At 37.7% G+C, this 16,741-nt stretch overlaps 1 protein-coding gene across 1 annotated transcript; it reads right to left on the bottom strand.

The window, feature by feature from the left end:
* Positions 1 to 14,247: 14,247 nt before the first annotated feature.
* On the bottom strand, positions 14,248 to 14,739 carry LOC117274536 (uncharacterized). Its single transcript, XM_033653872.1, has one exon. The coding sequence runs from the start codon at positions 14,737 to 14,739 to the stop codon at positions 14,248 to 14,250; it is 492 nt and encodes a 163-aa protein (XP_033509763.1).
* Between the last annotated feature and the right edge of the window lie 2,002 nt (positions 14,740 to 16,741).

Raw genomic sequence — 16,741 nt, 5'->3', positions numbered from 1 at the left:
CATCTTAAAACAGTTCAAACATGGTAGGGAAAACAAGTTGAGATAACTATTATATAATTTAAATCCATCATTAAAGGGGTATGAGATCAAGTGAGCATGCTGAGTGACACAATAGCAGAGAAACAAGTCATATTTAACAGTGAAGGTCTTAACACAGGTTATTACAGATGTGAGACATTCATTACAGAGATTCAGGACAAAGCAGGTTAGCATATTCATGAACATTTAGACACCAATAAACTAGCTAAATGAGCTTAGGTGGGTTCAGATTATCCAAGTTAGACATAGTCAATCTCAGAACTAGCAGCATTAGGAGGATTTAAATGCTAGAGAGATTTAAAACGAGTTTAAAGATAATAGAGTTGTGCATAAAAGTAGCCCAGAAACACATTAAGCCATAGATTTCAGAAGCAAGAGCACATGCAAATAAGAGACACATAAAAAATGAAATTGCAAAAAGATCAAGCGACTTACCAGTTATACGGACAGCAACAAAGAACAAAAATTCCACAAGAACCCAGAATACCAATGTGTCAAAGTTCCCAAGAGCTTCAAAAAAACTCCGGGTAATGCTCGCACCAAGGGAAATTCCGAATAACAGAATCTCAGTGGCCTTGGCTTTCAGCCGGCCAAAATGAAGTACAGAACAAGAGAATGAGGGAATCACAGAACAAAGCTCCAATTTTTAGTGAAAGGATATCGATTTTCTTTCTTTGCATGAGACTAAGCATTGTCTCCTATTTGCGTGAGGCTAAGTATTGCCTCCTTAACTGCATAAGGCTAAGCACTGCCTCTCTTTGCATGAGACTAAGCATTGTCTCCTATTTGAATGAGGCTAAGCATTGCCTCCTTAACTGCATAAGGCTAAGCACTTCCTTTCTTTGCATGAGACTAAGCATTGTCTCCTATTTGCATGAGGCTAAGCATTTCCTCCTTAACTGCACAAGGCTAAGCACTGCCTTCTTTGCATGAGACTAAGCATTGTCTACTATTTTGCATGAAGCTAAGCATTGTTTCCCTTACTTGCATGAGACTAAACATTGTCTCCTCATCTTGCATGAGGCTAAGCACTGCCTCGCTAATTCCACAAGGCTAAGCATTGCCTTTTCCTCGTGATTAAATGCTATCTCCATTACGCCATCTAAGACCTAGAATTATCCTCTACTCACCCAGGGCTAAGCATTGACCTCATCTTGCCCAAGACTAAGCTTTGTCTTGTCTCATCTTCGCATACGACCAAACATCATATTTTGCATTTCATGGGCTGAAATATCTCCATTCTGTCCAAAGGCGTCATGATCTGAAGGCATCATCCTCATAGCCGGAAGACACCATTCCATGGCCCGAGGATCTCTTAAAAGCGCACATCATTATTCAAAGGCGTCATAGTTTGGAGGAACCATTCTCATGGCCCGAGGACATCATTTCATGGCCTGCGAATCCCTTATCACATGATTCATGGCCTAGGACGTCACGGTCTAAGGGCACCATCCTCATCATTCAAAGACAACCCTCATGGTCCGAAGGAAATTTGCATCATGTTTAAATTATTGCCATAATCTATATACTTGCATGCATCGTGTTTTAAGTTTCACAGGTAACCCGGGAATTAACCGTTCTATTAACAGGAGCAATCTTCGCTCCGATTTCCGTTCACAACATTCACACCCTGCAATTATTTTAAGTATAACCAACCACCATCAGTTACCCACTTTTACTTAATAACCGTTCAAATACTCGCTTTGAGATACACCCATAACGTTTTAGATTCCGTATAAAATTATCTGATATTGTCCTACCTAAAAAGGAACCCTTTCCGAGGCATACAGTCATTCCTATAACAACTCCGTCGGTTTCGTTCACCGTTGGATCCAGAACTACACACGGCCTGATTCCCGTAACACCAGGGATATGTAGGCGATTCAGGAACTAGGGTTCGGCCTCCATTTTTTATATCACCTCATTCGGTCAAAATCGGTTATTATTTTCTTTACCCGACAACTCTTTTATCATTTTCGGGTAAAGATGGGCAGTTGTTGATACCCAATTTTGCCCTCATATATTTGCAAATAAGCGTATATGCTTTCAAAATATTTGCTTGCATCATTATTTAATTTACAAGATTTATGCAAGCATCTTCTATAATTTTCCATAATTTTTAGAGCTTTTAAATTGATTTTTCGTATTTAAATTGCTTGAATAATTATTAATTATTCCTTCAAATTATTTTGTGATGATTCAATTACCTAAATCGTTATTTTACATCTATAATATTTGCATTAGCTATTTTACTCTATATTTTGTAATTACATTAGCATTTTCAGGCTATTTGCACAATCTCGCAATAATAGCCTATATTTTACAATTGTATTGCATTTGTCATTTTATTCAGGGTCAAAATAATATCTTATATTTTTATAATCTTATACTATTGTTTAAAGGTATTAATTTGCATAAACATCATTTTTATAATTTATTTAATTATTTTATTAAAATAATTTTCCCTTAATTTTTTATTTAAAGGCTGGCCGAAATTTTGAGCCAATTTGCGGACCAAACAAGCCCCAAATCTCTGGCCCAACCCCCCAAAGCCCAATCCAAACGACCCCTGAAATTTACCCGGTCGCGACCCGCTTAATAACCCGCCACGCTGCCCCGTTCAATCTTGGCCGTTGATCTTAAATGATCAACGACCCATAATTAACCTACCCTTTCCTTATATCCCCAAAACCCCAACCTCTAGAGACAAATCCCCACCACACCGCCTCTCTATCCTCACACGCTCTCATCTCTCAAACCTAAATCCTAGCCGTCCTCACTCAAATCTTAGTCCCAACCCGACATTACATGGAAACCATCCATGATTCCTTTCCTTTCTTGCATACGCAGAGTTACTTGCCATCTTTTGAACGCTACAAGTACTGGTTACTTTATTATTTATGGAATTTGAGTACTTGTGTTCGTTTAATCGGACCTATATAGCCATGGTCATGATGTATATGGACTAAATACAGTCCAGATTCAAGCAATTGAAGTTGAATGGCCGGATTCTGAGAGAGAGTACTTGCCATGTTTAGGCAAGTACTAGGTGATACCATAGTTTTGTAGAAAATAATGAGATAATACACAAAAGGTAAGGAAATCATGGAGAGAATCCATGGTTGAGACGGATTTGGAGAGATTTGAGGGGGCTACTAGAGATTTTGTGGAGAGATGAGAAGGTTCGAGAGGATTTGGGGGCGGTGGACGGGCGAAATAAGGGTTAGGGTTTGGGTGAGGTTGATTTAAAAGGAGAGGATGAATGAGGTCCGTTGATCTTGAAAGATCAATGGGCAGGATCAAAAATTTTGAGGGGGGAGGGGGGGTCTATTAATGGGTACCGACCGAGTTTTGGGTTAAGGGGTTGTTTGGCTTTGGGCTGGGATAGACTGGGCTAAGGTTTGGGTAGTTTTGGGCCACTAATGTGGTCCAAAATTTGTTAGAATGAGATATTATTTAAATACCCAAAATTTTATCAAAATAATTTATAAAAAATACTTAATAAATAAATAAAAATATTATTTATGCACTGAAATGCTTAAAATAATAACTGAAATGCTTAAAATAATAACTTAGTATTATAAAAAATATATAAATATGCTATTTTGACACAACTAATATAAAATAAAGGGCAATTGTGTATGAATATAGGTCATTATTGCAAAATTAGATAAATAGCTTAAAAATACTAATATAATTATATGGAATGAAATAAAATATTTGAAACATATATTATAGGTGCAAAAATAATAATTTTAGGTAACTAAGTCATCACAAAATAATTTAAAGGGATAATTACTAGATATTTATATAATTTAAATGCAAGAAAATTAATTTAAAGCTCTTAAATATTATGGAAAATTATAGAAAATGCTTGTATAGGTTTGTAAACTAAATAATGATGCAAAAAATGCTATTTTGAAAGTATATATATATTTTGGAAAATATGAGGGCAAAATTGGGTATCAACAATTAAGCATAAGAATTCCACGGCATATAAGCCACAAATGAATGGAGTTGTGGAAGCCGCCAATAAGAACATCAAGAAGATACTAAGGAAGATGGTAGATAATAACAAACAATGGCACGAGAAGTTACTATTTGCCCTACTTGGATATCGCACCACGGTTCGCACATCAACTGGGGCAACTCCTTATTTGCTAGTCTATGGTACTGAAGTCGTCATTCCCGCCGAAGTAGAAATTTCTTCTTTGAGAATCATACAAGAGGCTGAACTCAGTGATGCAGAATGGATACGAAGTCGTTATGAGCAACTGGCTCTCATTGACGGGAAAAGAATGAACGAAGTATGTCACGGTCAACTTTACCAGAACAGAATGTCCAGAGCTTTTAATAAAAGGGTCAGGCCTAGACAATTCACACCAGGGCAGTTACTGCTAAAGCGGATCTTCCTGCATCAAGATGAAGCCAAAAGAAAATTTTCACCCAATTGGCAAGGGCCCTACATGGTTCAGAGTACTAACAGGAGGAGCGCTCATACTTGCAGAAATGGACGGAAATATTTGGCCAAAACCTATCAACTCAGACGCAATCAAGAAATACTATGTTTAGATTGTTTACATTTCTTCATTTGATATAACTGAACTACGCTTGACCTGATTCCCGTTTAAGAGGGGATACGTAGGCAGCCCTGTGGGTTCGGTCACATCTCAATAAAATCTTCATTTTGCCATGGTGAGAAACTGAGGCAGAATTTTGAGGAGGGCCCTCAAAATTCTGAAGCAAGTCCAGCCAACTTCGGCATACACAGAACAGTCAAAGAATTGCTTTTAAACTGGGGCATCCTCCTCAAAATTCTAAAGCAAGGAAGTTGCAATGTCTCTAAAATATGTCACAATCATTGGTTCATCTAAATTACTTGATATTACATACTATTATATTTAAATAACTATATTCGTCAAATGCACGCATATATTTTGAAAAACTTTAGTTTTATAAACCGCCAGATGCTGCCCAGGGTAACTCAAACGGGATCTCAAGACAGGAGCAAAACCAAAGTGAGAAGGCTAAAGCACGGACCAACCTTCCCCGCAAACTCACGATTTTTCTTTGTATGCAGGTATAATGAACATAACAGGAATATGCGCAAATACATACACACATTAGAATCACTACCTTTATAACGACAAAGTTGCCAAATGCAAACACATCTTCAGCTAAGAAACTCTCTGCTTTATCACTATCACTCATTGTTTTCCCGCATGAGGCTAAGCCCTGTCTCCTTAAAGCGCATAAGGCTAAGCACTGCCTTTCTTTGTATGAGACTAAGCATTGTCCCCTATTTGCATGAGGCTAAGCATTGCCTCCTTAACTGCATTAGGCTAAGTATTGCCTTTCTTTGCATGAGACTTAGCATTGTCTCCTATTTGCGTGAGGCTAAGCATTGCCTCCTTAACTGCATAAGGCTAAGCACTGCCTTTCTTTGCATGAGACTAAGCATTGTCTCCTATTTGCATGAGGTTAAGCATTGCCTCCTTAACTGCATAAGTCTAAGCACTGCCTTTCTTTGCATGAGACTAAGCATTGTCTCCTATTTGCCTGAGGCTAAGCATCGCCTCCTTAACTGCACAAGGCTAAGCACTGACTTCTTTGCATGAGACTAAGTATTGTCTCCTATTTTGCATGAAACTAAGCACCACTTCCCTTACTTGCATGAGACTAAGCATTGTCTCGTCATCCTGCATGAGGCTAAGTACTGCCTTTCTAATTCCACAAGGCTAAGCACTGCCTTTTCCTTATTTTTAAATGCTATCTCCAATACGCCATCTAAGACCTAGCATTATCCTCTACTCACCCAAGGCTAAGCATTGACCTCATCTTACCCAAGACTAAGCTTATTCTTGTCTCATCTTCGCATACGGCCAACCATCATATTTTGCATTTCATGGGCTGAAATATCGCCATTCTGTCCAAAGGCATCATAATGTGAAGGCATCATCCTCATAGCTGGAAGACACCATTCCATGGTCCGAGGATCTCTTAAAAGCGCACATCATTATTCAAAGGCGTCATGGTTTAGAGGCACCATTCTCATGGCCCGAGGACATCATTTCATGGCCTGCGAATCCCTTATCACATGACTCATGGCCCAGGACATCACGGTCTAAGGACACCATCCTCATCATCTAAAGACAAGCATCATGGTCCGAAGGGAATCTGCATCATGTTTAAATTCTCGCCATAATCTAGATATTTGCATGCATCGTGTTTTAAGTTTCATAGGTAACCCGGGAATTAACCGTTCTCTTAACAGGAGCAATCTTTGCTCCGGTTTCTGTTCACAACATTCATACCCTGCAATTATTTTAAGCGTAACCAACCAAAATCAGTTACCCACGTTTACTTAATAACCGTTCAGATACTCGCTTTGAGATACACCCGTAACGTTTCAGATTCCATATAAACTTATCTGATATTGTCCTACCTAAAAAGGAACCCTTTCCGAGGCATACAGTCATTCCTATAACAACTCCGTCGGTTTCGTTCACCGTTGGATCCAGAACTACACACGGCCTGATTCCCGTAACACCAGGGATATGTAGGCAACTCAGGAATTAGGGTTCGGCCTCCATTTTTTAAATCACCTCATTCGGTCAAAATCGGTCATTATTTTCTTTACCGTGCAACTCTTTCATCATTTTCGGGTATAGAGGGGCAGTTGTTGATACCCAATTTTGCCCTCATATTTTTGAAAATAAGCGTATATGCTTTCAAAATATTAGCTTGCATCATTATTTAATTTACAAGACTTATGCAAGCATCTTCTATAATTTTTCATAATTGTTAGAGTATTTAAATTGATTTTTTGTATTTAAATTGCTTGAATAATTATTAATTATTCCTTCAAATTATTTTGTGATGACTCAATTACCTAAATCCTTATTTTACCTTTATAATATTTGCTTTAGGTATTTTACTCTAGTGTTATAATTACATTAGTATTTTCAGGCTATTTGCACAATCTCGCAATAATAGTCTATATTTTACAATTGTATTGCATTTGTCATTTTAATCAGGGTCAAAATAATATCTTACATTTTTATAATCTTATACTATTGTTTTAAGGTATTAATTTGCATAAACATCATTTTTATAATTTATTTAATTATTTTATTAAAATACTTTTTCCCTTAGTTTCTCATTTAAAGGCTGGCCAAACCTTTGAGCCAATTTTCGGACCAAACAAGCCCCAAATCTCTGGCCTACCCCCCCCCCAAAGCCCAATCCAAACGACCCCTAAAATTAACCCGGTCGTAACCCGCTTAATAACCTGTCACCCTGCCCCGTTCAATCTTGGTCGTTGATCTTAAATGATCAACGACCCATAATTAACCTGCCCTTTCCTTATATCCCCAATACCCCAAACCCTATAGACAAATCCCCACCACATCGCCTCTCTATCCTTACATGCTCTCATCTCTCAAACCTAAACCCTAGCCGTCCTCACTCAAATCTCAGTCCCAATCCGATATTACATGGAAACCATCCATGATTCATTTCCTTTCTTGCATACACGGAGTTACTTGCCATCTTTTGAACGCTACAAGTACTGGTTACTTGATTATTTAAGGAAGTTGAGTCGTTGTGTTCGTTTGATTCCGATTTTGTATCATCTTCATGTTTCTGACATGATACATTAACTATCAGACTTCTTGGCTTCGATTCAGCGAGAGTTTGACCCTTTTTGTTCCTCATCTAAACTAAGGTTTACCTGTTTTCTCTACTAAATTATTCAGACTTCTTGGTTTTATTTTCTTTGTTTCCTTCATTATCTTGTTATGCGTTTTGTGTTTGTTGGCTGAAAGCCAAGGCCACTGAGAGTCTGTTGTTCGAACTTTCTCTTGGTGCAAGCATTGACCGGGGTTCTTTCGAAGCTCTTGGAAACTTTGACGCATCGAGGTTTCTGGATTTTTATGGATCTTTTGTTCTTTATTGTTGTCCGTTTAACTGGTAAGTCGCTTTACTTTTGCAATTTCATCCCTATGTGTCTTTGATTCACATGTGTTCTCACCTCTGGAATCCATGGCTTAATATGTTTTCTGGATTCCTTTTGTGTACGATTCTGTTAATTCTACTTTGTTCTAAGTCTCTTTAGCATTTGACTTCCTCCTAATGCTGCTAGTCTTGAGATTGCCTAAGTCTAACTTGGATAATCTAACCCTCTTAAGTTTCGTTTAGCCAGTATATTAGTGCCTGAATGTTCCCTAAAACGTGCTTATTTACTTTATCCGTAATCTCTATAATGAATGCTTCACACTTGTGCTAGAACTTCCTGCGTTAATTATGACTTGTTCCCCTGCTATTGTGTCACTCAACATGATCCCCATACCCCATGTTTGAACCATTTTGTTTTATGTCATAACTTAGATCTTCTTTAGTTAATTAGTCTATTGTGTCAATCCCAGAATCCCTACATGTGCTATTTGGTATGAACTTGCTACCTCACACTGCTCTGAATCTCTGCAATATTTGTCTTGCATGTATAATGTGTTTCAATTTGTATTAAGATCATTCTCTATGATCTTGCTTATGTGCCAATATGTTCCCCAGCATGTCTATGGTTCATCTGATATCCTGTTCTTTTAGTGATTATTTGGCTTGTCACAATGTGCATCCCTCATCATGTCTAAATACTGATTAGCATGACACTAAGATGCATGTTTAGCATAATCTCTTAGGTTTTAACTTGTTTGTATTGTGCATCTGTGACTGCAAAATTGTTTCTCCCCTGACCCTTCCCACATGTGGTTTTGCCATAATGTGTGCTCCATATCATGTCTCAATGCAGTCTTGTTTTCTGATGAGAATTAATATGTCTATCATCATACTTAACCTAAATTGGATTTCTTAGGTCTCAGCCTATTTGTGTTAACTTTTGTCAAACTTTACAAACCTGTTCCTCCCTCTAATTTCCTCAATATGGGTTTGTTATGTGCTACTTTGCTAAATGTTGAAGTTTTACTGAACAAAGTCTTGTGATCTGCTTGATTAGTTGTTTTGTATGCTCAACTTGGCTATGTATATTTTAAGTATAAGTGTATCACCTAACTTCTGTCCCTCCATCACTATCCACCTTCCTTACTTGCTACTTATGCTATTCTGAATCCTTTATTCTTAGTTGGCTGAAAGTCAAGGCTATCTAGGTTCTATTGTTAGCCTCTCTAGTGTGAGCACTGCTCGAGGTCCACTTGAGGCCCTTGTGAACTCTGACACACTAGGGCTTGGTCCTTAGACACTCCCTTAATCTCAAACTTGTTCCTATCCACTCCATTTCCCCTGTTATGTGTTGTGTACCTAAATTGATTGCTTCAAGTGATGCAACACTTGGTGTTGTGGTTAAGTAAACTGGTTTTGAACTCTTCTATGGATCCCTGAGTCGTATATTGAATGTTGCTCTTTGTTGAAGGCCTGGATACGCCGTGTAAGAGTTATTGAAGGTCCAGGCAATGCTGGATATTTGTTTGTTTGGGCTTGCTATTCGTCTATTATAACTGTTATGTAACATTTATTACTTTTACACATTATTGGGCCTATAATAACCTTTGTACAAACAATTGTGGTGTTAGTAAAAAGGGAATGAGTAGAGTTTAATATCTACATGCAACAGGTAGATAACATGCCTATAGGACTTAAACATGTGTTTGCTATATGCGTTGTTCGATTACATGAGCACTATAGAAATCATGATATTAGGAGAATCACACACACACACACTACTTGTTTACCATTAATCATGAGTTCAAATACTATGTCTATTGCTACGTATTTATAGACAACATGCCTATAGGAAGTAAACACTCCTTCAATCTGCATGACTACTTTCAAATACATTAGAAACCTACCTATAGAAACAAATGTCAATGGATTTTCCTTCAATTCGCTTTAGTTATTCACTAGAAGTTATGCCTATAGGATTAAGGTATGACGATAAAATCAGCTCTAAGTGCTGAATGTTAGAGATCCTGCCTATATGATATAATTACTCGCCATAATTTGTTAATGTTAAATCGCTCAAACATTGTTTCACGTATGCTATTGTTAGAAAGCATGAATAATTCTGGGCTTTCCTCCAATAGGTTTCATTGTCACTTAGTGATTCACACCTAGACACAGTATATATAGGTTAAATAACTGGAAACCTTCAAATCTCAAATCAGCATGCAACAACCGCATAATTTGGAGATAAGCAACGCTTGGCCTCTGAAAACTGCTTGCATTCCTTGATGCCTTGTCACATAGAAATCATGTCTATAGGGATTTAAGTTTCTTAATTCTGAATTGCTTAATCTGAAATTTGTCTTGTAGGCATTTGCTTAATCTGAATTAACATAGTAATCGGGTAGCAGGAGATAATAGTCTGTGCCCGCTGAATAATATGAGTAACTCCCTATTCTAAGGGAGTTGCAAAGTATTATTTATGTTGCACGGGGTGATCCTTTAGGCTAAAAAACTTAGGACCCCCCTATTAGAACGGAAAAATAGTTGCACCTCCCTATTCAATATCTCTTTGTAATAAAATTCTTAGATTTTGTACTCTCTTTGCTTATTTGATCATATATATTAATCCATATAATTTATGTCCGGCTGGGACCTACAGTTGTGGACCTCGAGGAGTGCCTAACACCTTATTTTTGAGGTAACTTGAGCCTTTACCCGTTCTTTGGTGGCGTTGACTAGTTAAAACAGAGTTATTTGCATAATAGGTGCCCTAAAGCACCTTAAAAATCGTTAGGTGGCGACTCTCCTCTTTTAATACCTCCTGAAAAGAGTTGTCACATGTCGAAGCCCGATTTCGCGAAGAAAAAAGGGGCATGACATATATGGATACTTGTATGGCCTTATCGGCATATGTTTTGGGTATACAAATGATCATGTCGGCCTTAGAGGCCCGTATGTCACATGTATAAGTTTCTATATCATGTTGGGTCATCATATGTGTAGTATTCTCTTATGTTTTATTCTCGTTATCTCATGACAGCCGTTCTGGCCCACTTACCCATGATGGTATGATAAGAAAGATATATTACGTTGGTACTCGATTGTGTAAGGCACCGGGTGCCCATCGCGGCCCTGCGGTTTGGGTCGTGACAAAAGTGGTATCAGAGCTATTCTGTCCTAGGGAGTCTACAAGCTGGTCTAGTAGAGTCTTATTTATGGGTGTGTTGTGAACCACACTTATAAGCAGGAGGCTACAAGGCATTTAGGATTGCCACTCTTTCTTATTACTCTAGATCGTGTGGTAGAGCTTAGTTGTAAGAATTCAAACTTCTAAATTCTATTTTATTCGTTATACAAGGATACCTACATCCAAAAATACAGTTGGTAAGAGATTAAATGTGGCTGTGGAAGAGTTGAGTAAGAGGAACTCAATTTTGCTTCATGCTTATGATGAGTAAATGTAAGGTCTTCAGTAGATTATGTTTGTACTACAACGGGTAAGCTTCTTGATAAGGAGTCCTAAGGCATAAATATCTATCTACCCCTATGGTAGCTATGGTAGCTCGGTGAAGAGAATTGTCATGACCCATTTTCTGAACAAGACGTGACCGGCACCCGGTCGCTATATTTAACCGAGCTAACCATCTGCGCTTATTACAACTATTAAAATCTCAAACTTTATATGCAACAAGGTAATACTTTAACCAAATACTTTTAATTAATTTGAATATCAAAAATAACCAACTCCCAAACTTTGATTGTAGTAACTACTGAAATACTGCTAAGTTATTATAAAAACATTTGAATCGTAACCCACCGACTGTGTCTATGAAGCCTCTACTGAGAAACTGATGTATTGCTCAGGACATGAGATTGTCTGGCTAGTGCTCTAAGTAAACAAAGAAATAATTAAATAAAGATAACTCTAAGGAATACTCCATGAACAAAAGCGGAGCTCACCAATAGCACTGGAAGAGAGGGAAGTCCTAACTTATAGCATGCTCGCCTGCAAAAATGGTTCCTACGTTGTACCGCAGACCAACGTGGGTTCCCAAAAAAGAACGTTAGTACCATCCATTGTGCTCAGTGAGTCTCAACGACAAGGACGAAACTTTAATAAAATGTACATTACGAGCAACGATTCTAAATGCATGGAAAACATAAAGCTTCTAAGAACAATTCTAAAATCATTGCATAATAGCAGTTTATAAATATTCTAAAAGAAATTCTTTTCATTTTCTTTCTTATAAAAAAAATACTTCACTTTATACTTCGGGAGTTCCAACTATCCTGACTTATTTCTGTCTTAATCACCCTGTGATCGGCACGGGTTCGATCCCAACCTGATCGAATTGGCCCAATCCACGAGGTGCCACTCGTTTCATGGTTCTCAGCGCTCATGTATCATACCATAGCCTGGCTAAGTAAATTCTCAGCAATGAGACCCTCGGCTCGTGTGCTCCCTACTTTGGCACAAATAGTTTCAGGAAGTCAACGCCTTGGTCAGGACCCTCGGCCTGGACGATGACCCCTTCTTAGAATAGAGGATACTCCCAAAAAATATTTCTTTCTAAAACTTCTTCTTGTGACTTTTCAAGTCTTAATATTTTCTGGAACATCCTATACATACTCATACTGGTATCCTTAAATGTAAAGCATGGCATAATAATGAAATAAACATTCCAAATCATTTCTAATGATTCCCTCTTGTTCATGAATTTTCAACATGAAAATGGCATATAAGAATAACACAAAAATCTGAAAATTTTTGCACATATTTCGTAATAAATCATCTAAACTTTAGGTAGAACAATTCTAAGTTGATAGGTACTCACTCGCTAAAATTAAGTACATATTAACTATTTTAAGTAATTCATCAAACATCTTGTATGCGTGCTTTTGTGAGTTAAACCACTTTAGAAAAGGGATATATCAACTCACCTCAAAACTCCTCGAGCCAATACGTAGGCCGCAGTCTAATATATACCCGTCAAACAATCGATTCTACAATAATCAGTGCATTTTAATTAATTTTAAAGTTTCACATCTAAACAATGAACTTACTGTTGATACAGAGAAAGAGGGCAATTAACTATCCAATTCTTATAATGTAGGATAATTACAATAACAATAACAACAACCCAGTAATATCCCACTAATGGGATCTGAGAAAGGTAGTGTGTACGCAGATCTTACCCCTACCCCGAAGGAGTAGAGAGGCTGTTTCCGAAAGACCCTCGGCTCAAAATGTAGGATAATTGAGAATAAAAAATTTTATATACCTGCGTTCAAGAACAAGTTATTTGTAAAGAAGCCTAGAATTTTCCGTTGCCTGCATGAGTACCTAGCTAGGACGTGCTTTTGTTTCTTGTCCGTAGAAGTCCTTTTCTCTGTTGCTTTGAATTCTTTGAAAATTTCCCTAACCCCTCTTTCGTTCAAGGCTTAAGGCTTTAAGCCTTTTTCTTTTCCTTACAATAGGACAGACTACTCAATGGGCTTTAAGCCCAATTCTTAAGTCTTTTTTTTAAGACTTAACAAGTATTTAATGGTACCCACTTTTAATAATTAATAAATATTAAAATTACTAATATTCCCCAATTGTATATCCAATTATTTATAAATAGATAAGTAACTAATAAATCAATCATAAGGCAAGAAAAAAAATTAAATTCTATATTGAGCGTGTCTTGAAACTTTTATAGATTTGACGAATATTACAGTCTTCTCTCCTTAAAAACATTCGTCCTCGAATGTTGCTAGGACCTTATTCTTAAGCCAACAATCATTCCTTATGTCCTTGAACTTCTTAAGTTTTTTTAGCACTACTCACTTTCCCAAAGGACTCAAAATTTTGGCTAACTCCCTAAATTTTCAGAAATTTTGGCAGAGTCTCCCCTGTAAATTGGACTATCCAAAAAAATATCCCTGTCACCAATACCATAACTACACCAACAAAATATCCCTGTCATCATTCATAGGCACCACACACAGCTCATAAACTAATTACTCACACTCCGGCAAGGAGGTACCACAATAACCAAACAAAATCTAAAGCACAACACTTCAGCAAAAAGTAGGTAAATTTAATAAATAAAATGCACTCTGGCATGGTACTAAATTATTAAATAACTAAATATACTCTGATAGAAACTAAATTACTTCAATAACTAAGTATAATCTAACAAGGACATAAATACATGCTAACTTATATTTAATAAATAAAATATAAATGCTAAGCCAAACCTAGGTTCACATACCTTGTTCCTCAAATAAATAAGGATACTTCTTCCTCATATCTTCCTCGACCTCCCACGTAGCCTCTTTTGAATCATGATTACTCCACAAAACTTTCACCGATGCTATATCTTTTATTCTCCACTTTCTTACTTGCCTATCGAGAATTTCTATAGGTACCTCTTCATAAGTCAAGCCTTCTTTAATTTCTATGGTGTCAGCAGGTATTATATGCGACTCATCATAAATGTACTTTCTAAGCATAGACACATGAACGACAGGATGAACAGAAGACAACTCAACGGGCAACGCTAGTTCATAAGCCACTTTCCCCTTCTTTTCTATAATCTCATAAGGTCCGATAAATCTAGGACTAAGTTTCCCTTTCTTACCAAACCTCATAAGTCCTTTCATTGGTGAAACTTTCAAAAACACCTTGTCACCAATCATGAACTCTAAGTCATGATGCCTCTTGTCAGAATAGGACTTCTGACGACTCTGAGTCATTCTCAGCCTTTCTCTAATTAGCTGAACTTTCTCTAAGGCCTCACAAACAAACTCTGGACCGATTAACGGCACCTCTACTGGTTCAAACTAATCCACTGGAGACCTACATCTTCGCCCATACAACACTTCATAAAGAGCCATACCAATACTAGCATGACAGCTGTTATTGTAAGCAAATTCTATAAGTGGCAAGTGATCATCCCAATTACCTCCAAAATCTATAACACATTCTCGCAACATATCTTTGAGAGTCTGAATGGTCCTTTCTACCTGACCATCGGTCTGTGGATGGAAAGTGGTGCTCAAGTTGACCTTGGTACCTAATCTTTTCTGAACTGCCTGCCAAAAATGTGTCATGAACTGAGGGCCTCTGTCAGATATGATTGAAAATGGAGTACCATGTAATCGGACTATTTCTTTGATGTACAACTGTGCATACTGCTCTGCGGAATCTGTCATCTTTACTAGTAGGAAATGGGCGGACTTTGTGAGTCGATCTACTATAACCCAAATTAAATCATGCTTACGGTATGTGCGAGGCAGATTTAATAGAAAATCCATATTAATCATCTCCCATTTCCACTGTGGTATCTCTATATCCTGAGCTAGGCCATCAAGCCTCTGATGCTTTTTTGACTTGTTGGCAATTCAAACATCTGGCCACATGATCTACTACTTGCTTCTTCATGCCTTTCCACCAATACAACTCTTTCATGTCCAAATACATTTTGGTAGAACTTGGGTGGATAGAGTACCCCGAGATGTGAGCTTCTTCCATTATGGTCTTCCTAAGACCATCTACATCAGGCACACATAACCGATCATTCAACTTCAAAAATCCATCACTTCCTAGAGTGAAAGCAATGATTTCTTTATTTCTGACTCCTTCTTTTAACTTCGCTAAGTATAGATCTTCATCTTGATTAGCTTTAACATGCGCAACAAGAGAGGATTGCCCTAAGGCATAAGCAGTTATACCTCTTTCTTCGGTCTCATACAATCTATTTACATCATTCGCTAGTTTTTGAATTTCTTGACCGAAAGATCGCCTTTGTACTACAAATAGGGCCAAGACACCCATTGACTTCCTACTAAGTGCATCTGCTATCACATTAGCTTTTCCCGGGTGATAAAGGATATAGATGTCATAATCCTTCGATAGCTCAAGCCACCTTCTCTGTCTCAAATTTAATTCTTTCTGCTTGAAAATGTCATAACACTTCAGAATGCTTGCCATAAAGGTAGTGTCGCCATATCTTTAATGCAAACACCACTGCTGCAAGCTCCAAGTCATGTATGAGGTAGTTCTTCTCATGATTCTTTAACTGCCTGGAAGCATAAGCAATAACTTTTCCATCTTGCATAAGAACATAATCGAGACCAACTCTGGAAGCATTATAATAAACTGTGAACCCACCCGAACCTGTCGGCAAGGCTAACACAGGTGCAGTGGTCAACCTCTTCTTTAACTCTTGAAAACTCTGCTCACAAGCGTCTGAACACTGAAACTTAACTGCTTTCTGGGTCAACTTAGTTAAGGGAGCTGCAAGTGAGGAAAATTCCTCTACAAACCTTCTATAGTAGCCTACTAATCCCAAGAAACTTATGATTTCAGTTGGCGTTGTCAGCCTTGGACAGTTTTTGACTGCTTCTGTCTTCTGAGGGTCTACTTTGATGCCTTCACTAGATACCACGTGGCCTAAGAATTCCACTGACTGCAACCAGAATTCACATTTTTAAAACTTGGCATAAAGCTCATTCTCCTTCAAGGTCTGTAAGGCTATCTTGAGGTGCTCTACATGCTCTTCCCCGCCTTTAGAGTATACCAGAATATCGTCTATAAACACAATAATAAAGGTATCAAGGAATGTATTGAAAACTCTATTCATGAGGTCCATGAATGCAGCTAGAGCATTTGTCAACCCTAAGGACATTACTAAAAATTCATAGTGGCCGTAGCGAGTTATAAAGGATGTTTTAGATATATCTTCCTCTCTGATTC

This window comes from Nicotiana tomentosiformis, chromosome 5 (genome assembly GCF_000390325.3).
Source record: "Nicotiana tomentosiformis chromosome 5, ASM39032v3, whole genome shotgun sequence".
Lineage (NCBI taxonomy): Eukaryota > Viridiplantae > Streptophyta > Magnoliopsida > Solanales > Solanaceae > Nicotiana > Nicotiana tomentosiformis.
The sequence above is the reverse complement of the archived record's forward strand: the minus strand, read 5'-3'. Positions and strand labels throughout refer to the sequence as shown.

Excerpts from the sequence above, each read along its gene's own strand:
- LOC117274536 (XM_033653872.1), bottom strand. The coding sequence starts at position 14,739 with ATGACTCAGAGTCGTCAGAAGTCCTATTCTGACAAGAGGCATCATGAC.